Source organism: Lissotriton helveticus, chromosome 11, assembly GCF_964261635.1.
Source record: "Lissotriton helveticus chromosome 11, aLisHel1.1, whole genome shotgun sequence".
Classification (NCBI taxonomy): domain Eukaryota; kingdom Metazoa; phylum Chordata; class Amphibia; order Caudata; family Salamandridae; genus Lissotriton; species Lissotriton helveticus.
This window is the reverse complement of record NC_136072.1, coordinates 971,369,208-971,384,366: the sequence shown is the minus strand read 5'-3', so window position 1 is coordinate 971,384,366 and position 15,159 is coordinate 971,369,208. Positions and strand designations below refer to the sequence as shown.

Below are 15,159 nucleotides of genomic sequence, written 5' to 3'. Positions count from 1 at the left end.
ACAGAACGTTAATATCACTTTATTTTTTGTATTGCACTTGCCGCCATGTTAGGGTGGGGCGGGCTGGGCTCCCCGCATCACATGGAGGAGGAGTGGCTCCTGCTGCTGCACCTAAAGTGTGCATAACTGTTTGGTCGGCCGTCTCGGGCACTTTGCATGTTTGCATGTTCTCCAACGATTACAGCCTGGGTGGAGAACATGTCCAGGATTCCATTCCTTCTCTGATCGCCGAATGATGGCGCTCAGACCAATCACAATACTTCTATCAAGAGAGTTGTGATTGGCTAGGGGAGTCTGGAAGCCTTGGTGCTTCCTGTTCCTGGTTCCTGCTGAGGAGCGGCGGCGGCTGTCGAGGGCAAACAGCAGGTAAGTTATACTTAAATAAATGTTCTAACCCCCCACCTGCCCCTCCCCCGCCAACGTCCTCTGCCACCGTCCCCTGCCACCATCATCTCTCCCTTCAAATGTAAGATATACCAAGCTGCCTTGTTTTAAAGGAAGAGGTCTTGCCCCCCTATCCTCAGTCTTGAGCTGAAGTCGAGATACACCTAATGCTTGTTCCAAGTGTCATGTGATGCTTTTCGCAACAAATACCCACAGAAAACTCTGGGAGATCGAAATATACCACCACATCGTTGTGGGTAAAGGGCCTTTATTGTCCTCACATTTAGTTTATGAGCACAAGATGGCCAAAAGAAGAAAAGGTGAGGAAAAATATGTACGTGTGGGTGGGTGGGGGGGTTTATCGGTTACATCAAAACAAGGCTTATCTTTTGGGGAGTTGGTGAACTTCACAGACTAAGAAATTATTCCCAGAAAGAAATATGCAGTCTAGGTCTTCAGTGGGGCAAAGTTTTATTGTTGTCTCATAAAACTAACCTCTGAAAACTGGTCTAATTTACTTCAGCATATGATAATGTGCAAGTATCCTGGCTTTATCAAATGATATTTCTTCTTTTACTCCTTGTCACAAGTACATAATTGTATTCTTGTTTACAATAGGTCTGTCAGAAGAAGGACCTCGAGTAATTTTGATGGTCGATCTGTGGCATCCAAACGTGGCAGCAGCTGAACGCCAAGCTCTAGATTTCATTTTCGCCCCTGGCCGATGAATCTATATTCAACGCAGGCATGTCAGTGTGGAACCTGAAACATGGGGTCTCGACGCCCATAGCTGGGATTGTACTATTTCGACCAATTGAAACCTGCCTCAATGGAAAGCTTTACCACAGCACATGCATAGTGTTTCCTCTTGTTTGTTGGAGATTTCTAAAAACAGAGAAGTCTCATTTATGTTTGACTCATGGTGTCCATCTATTAAACCATTTGCTTATCAGGGATTTCAATTTTTCAAAAGACATTGGCTGACATCCCTTACATTCTGTGATAGATTATGGTATCACTGTAGTATGTGCTATGCTGCCACTGTCTTTTTGCAGTGTTACTATACAATTAAGGGGTATTTTGTTTAAATGTAATATACAATTTCTTGTGATCATCTTAAAAACAAAACTTTGGTGTGCTCGGCCTGACGTCTTGTCCCTGTGTTGATAACATTCTCTTTGTGGAAAGTTTGTACATGAAGCAGAAAAAATACAGACATCAAGGAACCACTAATGAGCCAATGCTTTTGCTTTCTCCACACAAACTGTTGAGTGTGGTTTGTAGGGAAAGGACATGGGGCTGGATGGTGGGTTTTGATGGGAGTTCAAAGCAATCATTATCCACATGACCTGTGACAAAAAAAACTACTGTTTTACCGTCCTGTAAAAGGAATTCCAACAATTGAGCAACAACTATCTCTGCAAGAGGGACTATGAGCTACATATTTATGAATACAGACTTTTTTGAAGCCTTCCTTTGCAGAAGCTGCATTGGTTTTCGCATGCCATTGCTTAAACCAGCAAGTAACTCTGGTAGGTGTCAATTGCACTACAGCGGAAGCCAATTGTGGGCCTGATTCGCTTGAGGGACGTAGTATGCTAAATGTCGTACAGAGGAACACTACACTCCATGGACTGTCAGTTTGACTTGAGGGGGTAAGGGCTTGCCAAGGTAACTTCTTTAAGAGGGGGAAAGCATTGTAATAAAATTGACCATCTGCTAAAGTGTCTCATGGCAACTCGCTGTGGAGTTAATATGAACCTTTTAATCTGACCAAAGTTTTCCTTTTACTTGCCTAAATATACAAATGTCATTTATACGTAATTGAGCCTAAGAGTGTTTGAAAAACAGATTAAAAGGTCTCTGTTGTGAAGGTTGTGCACCAGCCACTCCGTCCTCTTTGTGGAAACAAACACGTTTTGTTGTGATTTGCAAAGTAAAGGACTAGCATTTTGTTCTCAAATAAAATTGGGTAGACATGATCCAAAGATAACTGTCTGCAACTTCTTATATGGTACTGTACTCTATTATTGGTGTCTTGCTAATTGACGGAGACCTGAAAAGCTGCCTTAGTTGGGTATTTAAGTGATAATCTGCATTTGTTTTTTTAGAACATTTCAATGTGTCTCATTCAAGCACAAAATAAGGTAGGATGGTATTCCGGAAACCTCTGTAATATGACTTATGGAAAAGGAGGCCCTCTTAGTTTCCAGGTGAAAATGGAAGCAAATGGGAAGCGATTAAGGTTCAAAGTGTTAGCTGAGCCATGTATTTATTTTAGAAGGCTGGATACTAATCCAGGGGAACATAAATGAATTTTCTGATCAGTGTACAGCCATTGATCTGGTTCCATAACAGGAAAATGCAGTCCCTCAACATGTCACACCATTCTGGAGCCTCGGGAAGCCTTCACCAACATCTTATTCAAAAAGAGGTCTCAGGTGCCGAAATTGGGGAAAGAAACAGAAAGTTGGATAGCAGGCCATTGGTTGATGAAAACAATATTTAGCACCAATGTCAATGTCTGTAAAAAAGAGAGATTCTTCTCTAGAAGGAATATTCTATAAGCAAACCTGAATTGTTGACAACCCAACTATAATGAGGCAATTTCCTTGGACAAGAAGCCAAAACGCAGAAGACCATGCGACTGAACTCTCACTGGTAACCACGATTCTAGTAAATGTGTTTTTTTAATTACCATATTTCCGGAATTCTCAATTATGAGACGTGCACTAAGTCTTCTAGTAGCAATGGCTTGCATCACTTCCAGCTTGATGATATGAAGACTATCTGTGAGATCTGGATGTTTTCAGTACAAGTAAGAATTTAAGTCAAAAGAATAAATGAAGGCAGCCTCAGCATGCAGGTGCAAGACAAAAAAGATGAAACCTAATGATATCCCCTAGGGAACCCACAACATAGCATGGACGTTTTTGAAACAGAGGGTTATATTTTCTGTCCTCTCAATGAGAAATGGAGATTGCTCTTCAAGGATATGTAAGCCAAAAATGATTTGTACCTAAATGCCAAGTAGTTTATAATGATAATTGAAGTCAAATCATGTGATTAATTCAATTAAGGGGGCAGCATTAAAGTTGTATGAATCTGCCACCTATTTCTTGCTATTCACCAGAGTCACTACCACAGATTTGGTACCATCATCCTGGTAGAACCCTATCCGAAGTGAGAAAATACGAATCCAGAGAGTCTGCATCCATTCCATTAGTCTGGTGAGGTAAGGGGCAGATATAATCCAGGTCCCTGTGTTTCAGAGATTGCACCTTTAGTTGAGGGATACCTTCTGCCTACTTCACCCTTGCTGGCCCCTCATCCAGAGTAAAACAGGAAGCACTTTTGGAAGCAATGGTGTCCTAAACGTCCATGAGGTAAGTGAAAAGAAAGGTGTTAGTATGGTACCTGTAGCAATTGCTTAGGTAAATGGGGGGCTGCATGGCTAGACCAGGTTCACATAACCTCTATATACAGCTTTCTGGGAGGTGAGCGCACTCTGTGCTCTGTCAGTGGCACTGCAGCCCTCAGCATGCTTTGCTAGGGCGACACACTAAAGTATCCAAAAAAGTGGTGGATGAATGGATGGATTGAATGCATACATTTATCTCAGCCATTGGTAATTACTCAGGGCCACATCCCAATCCATCATTATTTAGATATCTTGTGTTCCAGTTCAGGGAGGACCTGGCTTGGCAGATCGAGCTGGACTGTTCCTTTTGACTGAGATTAATTCAAGCATTCCATCCATCACTGTTTTGTATACTTCAGTTTGTCACCCTAAGTGGGTGGGTGTGCCCAGACATGGGTCCAGTGCAAACTGTGTCACTGGACCCAAGCTGTACCCGGCGGATGAGCCTATAACTAAGGCGAATCCAGTCCTGGATTGTGTATGTTCCTGTTCAGGGAGGATCTGGCTTGGCAGTTCTGGCTGGACTGTTGCAATTAGAGCAGGGTCAAGATTGATTTCTATATAGATAGATCCAAACTTAGGTGACATGGTGTACAAAATAACGATGGATTGGGATGCGGCAACAAGTCCTTACCAGTGGCTGAGTTTAATGACAAGCATTCTAGCCATTGCTGTTTTGTATGCTTCAGTCATGCGACTCAGCCAAATCCTATTGAATTCTTGCAGGATTTGTCCAGGTCTTGTGTCTTTAAGTAATGGACGCCACGCTAGACAGAGGCCCACCATATGCAAATTAGTACCGACTCTGCTCCTATTGGGGACAATTCTACTCTAACTGCAAGGTGTCTTGCAGTGCTGACTTGCTCAGGATGAGTCTTTATATAGGGTAGCACAGTGGGCGACAAGTGATGGATTGGAATGCTATGCAGTGCAATTGCCAGTGATTTAGACTGTTTGCAAGCCTTTCTCTCATTTCTTTTTGTGTGTTTGTCCGATCTAATTGTGCAATGATCAAAGTTATCTACCACATCAGGCGGACACTGGGCCAAAGGCACAGCACTCCGTCTTCATTAGCTGAGCTTTTCCCCATTGGAAGAAGCTGGGTATCCCTGTATTCACCTTCACTTCTCTCTGTTGTTTCTCTGAGATGAACAATGTCTCCATCTTTGATTTCCGGGTGGCAACTTCCTGCTCTAGCACCCCACTCGAACTCGATGTCCCGTCTTTCATGCTGTCATTGATTAGCGGTACCCTTCCCAGCAGGTCAAGACCCTCTTGGGCTGCCTATGCATGTCACTTTTCATCATCCAGCTGAAAGACCACTCCACAAGGGAACGGCCATCTAAAGTGGATCTTGTCTCTAGTTAGAGCACCTGGCAGGGGTTTGAGTCTTTTGTCTTTCTCTAGGGTGGATTCAGCAAGGTCCTGTAGCAGAATCAGTTGTCGTTGACAAAAAGCACTTGGGAGTGTTTCCTAGCCTCTCAGAACACGCTCCTTTTGCAGGTAGGTAGCAAATGAACGCGTAAGTCTCTGAACCTAGCAGTGGTACCTGATCTACTAGCTGCCCGCTTTGTTTCAATACATTCTCCTTCCTTCAGTCTCAGCACATGACAGAACACTGCCTCAGTGTAGACACATATGTTGGAGCCATCCACCTCCTTTCTCTCTTTGTAGGTCTTCATGCTGTCCTTCATGACCCTATATTCCAAGTTCTCACATTTTAACTCCAGCATGTCAACTTGTACTTAGAAAGCAACCAGCTTGTTGGGTGATTCAGAGGGTTTGGTGGTGTTTTCTCTACCTTTGCCATCCTCATGCCGATTTGGTCAACGTCTCGTCTCATAGTTGCTATTATTTTATTGAGGATTCTTTTCATCCCCATTAACTCCTGGCATAAGTCGTCCTTCCAATTTCTTTACATACATCCTGTAGTCAAGGTTTGTGGTTGTCTTTTGTCAACCCATGTCCTTCCTTTTGGTTTCTAGGCCTTGTAGGGCTGGGACCTGTAGAAGCTTTATTTGTGCATATTGACTTCGTCATGCACCAGTAGATCTCTGTGCTTCAGTCGCCCATCTTAGGCCATCTGTCTTGCATTCATCCACTCCAGGATCCAGATTTTGATGATTGTACACTCCTTCCACAGTGTGCGGGACACTAACTTTTCACCTCTATTTATGGCGGCTTCCTTGTGACAGCCCCTCCAAACTTCTTTGTTGCCTTGCCATCACTGCAGTCATGTATGTGTGTTTGAGACAACCTGAACCCCACGGAGGACCAGCCAGGAACCCTGTGTCCGGGGAAGGGCAAGGAGAAGAGGAAGAGGAAGACGGGGTTCAGTCCACTGGAAGACCGGATCATCGTCACAGAGGTGACGAACACTACCATCAACTCTTCGTCACCTCCACTGCGTCTTTGGCAACCCAAACGGAAATATGGCAGTCCATCGTCAATAACGTCAATGCAGTTGGGAGTGTCGAGGAGGTCAATGGAGGAGGTCAAGAGGCGCTGGCATGACGTGCAAAGCCAGGCCAAACAGAAACTCACCGCCAACAGGAAGGCAGCAAAGGCGACTGGAGGTGGAAGTCCTGGAGGAGCTGGATGAGCTGGAGGAAATGATGGCCACAGTCACCAGTGTGGAGAAGGTGTAAGGAGTTGGAGGCCTGGACACAGCTCGATATGACCTGACCCAACAGCAACAGGGTGAGTAACGACCAGGGACTGGGGGAACGGGGGGGATGGGCAAAATGGCACAATGGCACACATGCACAAACACGTGTAGCACACTGCAGCACACGCAATGAAAGTGGAACATGTCCCTGATACCTGTGGCACACTGCAGCACACATAGCAACACCAAGTAGTGCCCCTTCCACAATGTGTACAAATGTACCCCCTCCATATCACCAATGCCACAACCCACCCATGCACATGCGCAGAATCCAGAAAAGCTGCAGTCACAATAATTGACATGGTGCACAATTCGACATTGAGGTGGCCCAGTGTGTATCCAATCCGTAAAGGAGCAGGTCACACTCTGACACATCCACGTGCACCTACAACCCATTACATCCATAACGCATCAGTAGACAAAGAATGCACACGACCATAAAACCTGTCCAAGAATAAAAAAGACCCAGCTCGCAAACATCACAGCCCCCGAAAAGCACACAAGTCAAAGGCATGCGCCTCAAAGGGATAAGGCGGTACAAAAGGGGGTGGTGATGGACGGAGCATCTGAACCAATTAAACAGTCACCCAGTCAAAAGATCTGGGTTTAATCCATCACCATTCTGTAGCCCACTCTGCCACCCCAGTTCAGACATGGCCATATGCAAATCAGTCTGACCCTGTGCCTCATGGGAACAGTCCAGCCCGAACTGCCAAGCCATGCCTTCCCTGGACCGGAAACAAGCTTCCTAGGACCGGTTTCTGGCATTACAGCCGTCTTCAGCCAGGCTTGCTTGAATCCAGTGGCAAAGTGAGCAAGAGACTCACGTCTGAGCATACCCTGCCAACTTATGGCGAACAAAGCGGTACAAAAGGGGGTGGTGATGGACGGAGCATCTCAACCAATCAAACACTCACACCCAGTCAAAAGATCTGGGCTTAATCCATCACCGTTCTTTAGCCCACTCTGCCACCCCAGTTCAGACATGGCGATATGCAAATCAGTCTGACCCTGTGTCCAAAGGAATAAGGGTCCGCGAAATCTGAGCTGCAGGGGCGACTCACCCACAATGCACCACACACACATAGCAATCACAGCACATCAACATTGAAGGCAATGTGGTACAAAGTGCAACATCTACACCACAGGACCGAGGACCCAACAGGTTCCGCTTGTGCGTGGTGACTGTCCATTCACATCTGGCATTGCATGACACTGTGAGATGATAATGTACGTGTACGACCACACATCCATCATGTAGTCGAAATTTCCACTGTCTGTCATCAAATAGCCAGCTCCACAAAACAGTCACAATGAACATTGTCATGCAGTCTGTATGTAAACATCTACAAAGCGTCAACATACATGGGACACTCAGTTAACCTGCATCTCCCTTTTACATTGCAGAGGGACAATCAATACCTACTGCAGAGCAGACCACAAATCTCATCAGTGATGATGAAGAGGACAACGTGCACATATGCTCAGACACCCACCAACGGCTAATGGGCAGCCTCTGCACCCCACCCCCAGAAGTAGGCCAGCCCAGCTGCATTGAGGTGACCCCACCCCCTGCACAGACCAAACAGCAGGAAACACACACGACGACGGCTGTCCACCAGGACCCCCGACCAATACATGGAATTCCAATGGTTGCCAGGTGAAGATGGCTGATCAGCTGCGGTGGGTTTCGAGCTCGTGGCAGCCAAACTTGATGCCATACGTGGGTGTCTGAGTCCCATCAGGGACCACTAAAAGTCCCTAACGGATACACACTTTCCACACCATGCTCCCCGACAATCCTTGGCTGACATCGGTGGGGCCATTACTCAGATACAAGAACTGTCTAGTCAGACAGGCACCAGCTAAGACAACACAGAGTTGGCACAGATGCGGAGGACAATGTAGACCTTGGAGCCGATGCTGGCTGGAAGTATGGCTGCCACGGCTGAACACCAGCGAGATGTAGCTGGGATCTTCCATGCCTTGCAGTTCCTCATCTTGCCATTGCTGCCTCTGAGCCTGTCCCAGATAACTGCTGCGGGACCTTCGACACACACACATCTCCGACCCCAGATGTGTCAGTAGCACACGGTGATGCAGCCCAATCACCTTCGCACACTGATGTCTCAGTGGCACACAGTGATGCAGCCCAATCACCTTCACACCCAGATGCATCAGTGGCACACAGTGATGCAGCCATAACACCACCACCACACACCTGACACACCTGACACAGAAGACGTATCAGGAGTAAGATGTGGATGGGAATAACTGTGTGATGAAGGAGCTAGTAGCATCCATCCCCGCCTTATGGCCTGTCCCTGCCTGGTTTAGCCCTATGCATCATGCCCTGGGATAACACCTCCCACTGTCCCCCTGAACACTCTGCAACATCCACCTGGACCCCGACATGGACTGCCATATCTTCACTGATTACCAATTCCACAGCAATCCGGCTGCAGACTGCACTCTCCCTCTTCCAATTCACTTTTAATTCCCCAGAGGACTCTGGTTGGCCCGCCACTGGGTTACCATGTTATGTGGGCTTGGCATGGCCAGGTACAGCTCCAGCTCTGGCATTCACCAGAATGTGAATAAAACATTCAAAATCACACAGATTTGTCATGTCTATGTTCACTCAAGAATGAAAGTATGGATGGATGTAGGGACATTGATTGGACAGGAAGGTACACCCTGGTAAATGCCACCAATGCGCATGTTTGACCCTGAGCCACATGCCAATTTGATGACTGTGCTGGTGTAAACTAGCTGTGGCCTCATTGCACTTGCACAACAAACTCGCAACCCCCCTGCGTAGGCACACATCCATGTATTAAATAGGGCTGTGTGTAGAAGTGACAAATTCGGTAGCAGGCCAGAAGTGGTGTCCTCCATCACATGTGACAACAGATCATCACTTTGCATACCTACTCACACACATCTGTGAGGACAGTCTGTTTTGATGTATAACATTGTTCTTTATGGGCAGAAGTTGGACACCATACTCACATTGCTGAAGACACATAGGTGCACAGGTCTGCCAGCAACTGTCCCAAACACAATGGCGGGCTCACAGAGGTGGAGCAGTCAAAAGGGGCCCACCTCCATTGTACATGTGTCAGTCAGTCCCTACCTGTGTACGGACAATGTTCATTGAGGCACACGATTTGTCATTCTAATCAACACTCATCGTAGTTGGACAGCAGTGTAGTTGCGTAGACTTTATAAGAATGTGCGTGTCAATACGGGCAAGGGCCACAACATGCAGGGGAATGCTCAAGACACTTATACCCACGTGTTGTGGTGCAGAAAATGGGGAGGTAAAAATGTACACAAATCATTACGGATGGCAACACGCTCAGTCCACCTTGCATTGCTGGACGAGTCGTGATGTTTGGCGTCTGCTCTTCACCCCGTATCAGGGGACACGACTCACAGCACATGGGATCTGCAAAGTGCTGTCCCAGTGGACTGCGCCGACTGTCTGCTCTGCTGACAGGGAGCAGTTGAAAGGGTCCTACAAGGTTACATGTCGTACTACATTGCCATGTGTGTACCCTCTCCCCAGCAGTATGTCCGAATTGGGAACGTTGCCAAACAATGCTGTGCTGCTCTGCCCATGGGACTGCATCACCTTGCATAGGTGTGTGTACACATGTGTAGTTCCACTCACATGCATTCTGAGTCCAGGCGAAGGCAGACATGTTCACTGGTGTGGGGACCTGTAATGTGGGTGACAATCAGATGTGGCTGCAGGAACATAGTTACTCGTCCATGAATGCGAGCGCAGCTTCATGTGCGATCTGTTCCAGGAGTACGTCATTGTCGAGTTCAAGGAACACCAGGGAGAGCCAATCCATTAACTGGTCTGGGCAGTTGTGCTCAGTCCACGCTGTTTCACCAATCCGCAACACAGACCAATAGGGGAGCGCCTCGATGTGGTCACTGCACACAAGGAGTTGTGCAATCTCCCATGCCAGCACATACACCAAAGATCAAGCCATCCCATGCATGGGTATCTCGGTGACACTCCTGTTCGTGGGCCAACAGGGGGCGCACTGTCAAGTCCTAATCCAATTCTGCTACTGTTGCATTGGATAGGTAGACCGCCATGGGCCACTTGAATGTGCATGATCGACAGTGGAACCAGGGCTGGACGCAGGTGACGTAGGCAAGACGGAAACTGATTCGCAACACTGCCGTTGGCAGTGATCCCAACAGATGCAGCATTTGTGCACAGTACAGTTCCACGTGACAAAGGTTGTGCATGTGCCCGGGATGGGATGCCATTGCGTTTGTTAGTCTCGTCGCACAGGCAATCCTCAGACCGGTGGCAGTTCTGTGGACGATATGCCACAGCTCGGAGCAAAGAGTCGTATTTGTGTGCAACATTTGGACGTATGGGTTGTTTGTAACCAATGTGTCAAGGGCATCCCGTGCAGGTGTAGCTAGAGCAGGGACAAGTGTGTGTGGGGTGTGGACACATTGGTCTTTCATTTGCGCAGTTCGTGTTGTGGGAGTCGTCGGAGGCTGGTATGGTATCTCACGCAGGGTGTGCCAGCCGCATTCAGGACCAAGGTCGGAGGTTCGGTTGTCCTTCCGCCTTGTGTATTGAGACAAAGGAGCTTTCGTTCCTAATTTTAGTCTGACTACAGCTTGCATTTCTTCAATGTGATGTGGCCTTCGTGCTGACTTTAATGCCAAGCCTTAGATTTGGGGTGCACCAATTGCGAAACACACCAAGAATTTGGCATGTATTAATGATCCAAGGGCCCGATTGGGCTTGCGCTCCTTGTTCAGTCTCTCGCTTTCTCTCTCTCTCTGTCCTTTGATGAGTGCCTAACACACCTTCTTATCTTGGATATTGTCTTGCAGGCTGTGACTCACAGATAGTCCAGGGATGCCCCACCACTACTCTTCAGAATAGTTGTTTGAAGACAGATTTGAATGTGATACTTTCAATGGTGAATGAATGATTCAGATTTTCTGTACTCACATGTATGTTGATTGTTGCAAATGTGCGACATCAGGCAAATTTTGGTCATGATTTTGTGACTTTGATGTGCACTATCTTGGTCCGGGGAAGGTGGGGGGTGCCCGTGGTAGGGGTCGGGGGGGAGTGGTGGTGGGGGTGTTGTTGCCCTCTTGGGTGTCCGGCCTGCATGATCAGTGGCTCCATGGCATCTATTGACCTTTAGGTGTGGCTGCTAATGCACCTTATCGCCTGTTTTGTGATATTATCGCCGATCTGGCTGGCCGTTGAGAATGTTGCGGAGTGGTGTTGTTGCGGCTTTTGGCACGGAAACGCCTACTTTGCATTTCATTAGTGATATTTGCCGGGGTCATCTGTGGAGATATTTTTTGCGGCTGATATCGCAGGTAAACTGGTGATATGGGCTGTTAGCACCAGCTTGTGAATGGGCAGGTAAATGTATTGCGACTTTGGCTGTGATAAAGTGCTGATAACTCATCGATAGTTCCTTGAGAATATGCCCCTTAGTGCGCTGAGGATTTGATTGGCATAATATTCAGCTTTCATCATTGAGACAATTTTTTTGTATTGCCTATGTTTTTCCTTAAGATCTATCTTTGCCTCCTGGTCATAACTAACACGCCATTCATGTTCCAACATTTTACAATGAATCATAGTCACAGTCGACCGTGGATTCCTTTATTAGGGAGCTTTTTCTGAGGTTGTAGCACCAAATGATCTAGCAGAAAACTTTACCAACCAACAGTTGGAAGTTTTCGATGTACCCCTAGGGAAGCAAGCCCTATTAATGCGCGTCTTACTAGTACAAGGCAGTGAAACACAAAGTTGAACTAAGTAGTGCTCTAACCAGGGGCTGGATTTGGTCACAATGTAGTATTCCTGTGTAAGAAATTGGATTATTAGTTTAGAGGGGTGGAAGAGCCCACTCAAATAATAATCATAATGTGTTTAACCCTCTGGTAGTTTGGCACAAAAGCAGTCAAGCTTAACTGCGAAGCAATGTGTAAAGTATGTATGCAGTACACAAACAGTTAGTTTAACTTAAGAAAATTAGACTAAATTGTTATAAATAAAATGACACCAGAACAACTACAAACCCAATCAGGAGATCCAGAGATCTCAGTTTTCAAAGTTTTAGGTGAAAATTGAGCCAAACTGTGGGTACCTAGTTGTTTCATACTGGGACACAGTCACAAGTTCAATCCGAACGCAATGGAGCGCAGGCTGGGTACAGCACCAAGTTTAGCCCACTGGGAGTGATACTTTATGTCATGGATGCGAGATCTGTGTTGCATTGCGAGGCTTTGCGTCGCTCAGATTTCTCAGCGTCAGATCTGATGAAGCCTTCAGGTGCACACCAAGGCTTTGCATGGCTTTGCATCATTCAGCATCAGGTCTGAGAAAGCCTTTGGATCAGTGCTAGCGTGCTCGGCATCACTGCATTGGAACTGGGGCAGCTGTCAGATGGAATCGGTGTGGCAGTCTTTGTTCAGAGCTGTGCAGCTTTGTGGGGCCCTGCATCGCTTCAGATCTGATGGAACCTTTAGTTAGGCAGGGAGGAGTGTACACTGAAGCTGTCCATTGGTCCAAGACCTGGGGAGCACATCTTGAGGATCAGGATGTGCTCCAGCAGAGGCAAGCAGCAGAACTCAGGCCGGTCCAGTTGCTGCTGGTCAGCCGGGAAATTTCAAGGCAGGCCGCTGGAAGCTTTTTGTGTCCCTGTAACTCATACAGAAGGTCAGCTAACTGACCCCTGGGGTCACTCTGCGTAGCCTTGGATCAAGGCAAGCAGGTCCAATCTTCCTTCTTCAGGCAGCAAGGCAGTCCTTCCAGCAGGAAGGCAGTCCTTCTTCAGAATCTTCCACAGGTCCAGAAGTATTCTGATGAGAGGTTCTGAGGTCCAGTTTTTATACCCAGTGCCAGCTTATGTGTGGGGGAATTCTCTAAACTACTTTCACAGCTATAAATGCCTCATGGTGCTTGGCACACGCTGTCATTGCACCAACAGTAGAGGACGTACCAGAGACAGATCGCGTAGGGAGCCCGCCATCGCTAAACGCGCTTATCACTGGTAAGCGGAATTATTGTCTTCCGACAACACAATGCGAATCCCGCTTGTGTTTTTACTTATACGTGCTTCATCCTTCTTACTTTACAGCGCATGCAGCATCTCCCAAGAGGGTTCACCTAAGCAAAGGATTTACCACGACACATCGTTGAAAGCTCCCACGTACTCAGAGCACCACCGTGCGCTTTTTGGTAAGAATAGCTTCGCCTTTTTCCCACATTTCCTCAAGCACTTTTAAACATGCCTAGTTCTACCTTCCCAACACACTCCTCTCTTTTAGTCCACCGCATCTCCTGACTGGTATCTGGATCCACACCACAGAGCTCTGGGGCCAGCTCTATTATCACACTTGCCTGCCACAACTCACCCTCACATGGGGTAAGTTCAAGTACTTTGGCAACTCCCTTCTCATAGACCTTGTTTCCCGCTGCCCTCGCATTGTCTGTTAGTTTTACCGCAGATGTATTGATCCTTTGTCGTTAATCCACAGCTCCCGGCTGGGACCCCTGTGAGTTTTTCTTTTTTCACTATATTATCACGGTGCCACCACTTCTCATTAGCAGCACAGGCCGTCTTCATTTACACACGCAATGCCTTCTGACAGAATTGCATCTCTGAATCAAGAGAAGCACCACACTTAGATGGACCGTTAATTAACGTTACCCCACCATTATTCTCCATAGGTGTCCCTACACTGTTCAGTCCTGAGGAGACCCTATATTCTAAAAGGGTCGAAACGCCATCGACAGTTCGCAAAGGCAGACCACATACAACAGTTTCCCACTGTTTAAATTGTTCATGATCAATTGTATACACATTACATGGTCGCCTTGTTTTGTTGAAACAAATAGAAAAATTGAAACCTTCTTGTATATTCCACTGTAATGTCACTAAAGTAGCGTAGGTTCTTTGATATTTTCACTGGGACACTAAAACACCTGCTTTTGTACAGTTACAACTTTTTATTTTGTATATATATTGTACAAAGTTTTCTTGTATATCTATATAAATAATGCAATGTAATACCAAACCTGATATGTGTGTAGACAGCTTTTCTTTCTGACATCCACACCAATCCCTATATTGCCATTGTGCGTTATTCTTTACCATTAGACTTTTTTGTATTATCCCACAGGAGCCGTTGTTTTCCTTCTTAATCTTCATACCCAGGCTCCCAGTGAGTACGGTTCCCTTGTTCCCCGTTCCAATGGTATTCTTGGAAGCACAGCTTAATGCAGCATCAGACTGCCATAGATAGACAGGCTACTTGAAAGACTTACGAGAGGCAACCAACCTAAGAGGAAGATCGACCTCTAAACCACGGAAAGGTTAGAGAAGGCACTTCGTGCTTAGGCAAAAGTTCTAATAGCCAGCAAATAAGACTGGCTCTGTGCTAGGAAGAAGCCCGAGAACCAAGACAGCAAGCCTGACATTGCAAGTACCGGAGTGGCTATCATCGTAGCCAAGGTCACATGGGGGGGGGGGGGGGGAATTCTGGACTTTTACACCACCCTGCATTGGGGAGACTCCGTCCCCCTGCCAAGACAGCTGCTTTCTGAGCACAGATGCATCTACCTAAAATGGCAATAGAGACAAATTAGTAGAGCTTACCAAGCTATCCA

General features: G+C 46.7%; 1 protein-coding gene across 5 annotated transcripts in view; it reads left to right on the top strand.

Annotated features, from left to right (window-relative positions):
* The window catches only part of ASPHD2 (aspartate beta-hydroxylase domain containing 2), a 241,291-nt gene extending 238,921 nt beyond the window's left edge, over positions 1-2,370 (top strand). For all 5 annotated transcript variants that reach the window (XM_078667318.1, XM_078667316.1, XM_078667314.1 and 2 more), the window contains one exon: positions 1,003-2,370. In XM_078667318.1, the coding sequence (XP_078523444.1) occupies positions 1,003-1,112 (110 nt within the window). In that variant the 3' untranslated portion in view covers positions 1,113-2,370. The remainder of the gene's footprint in view (positions 1-1,002) is intronic.
* Positions 2,371-15,159: the final 12,789 nt, after the last annotated feature.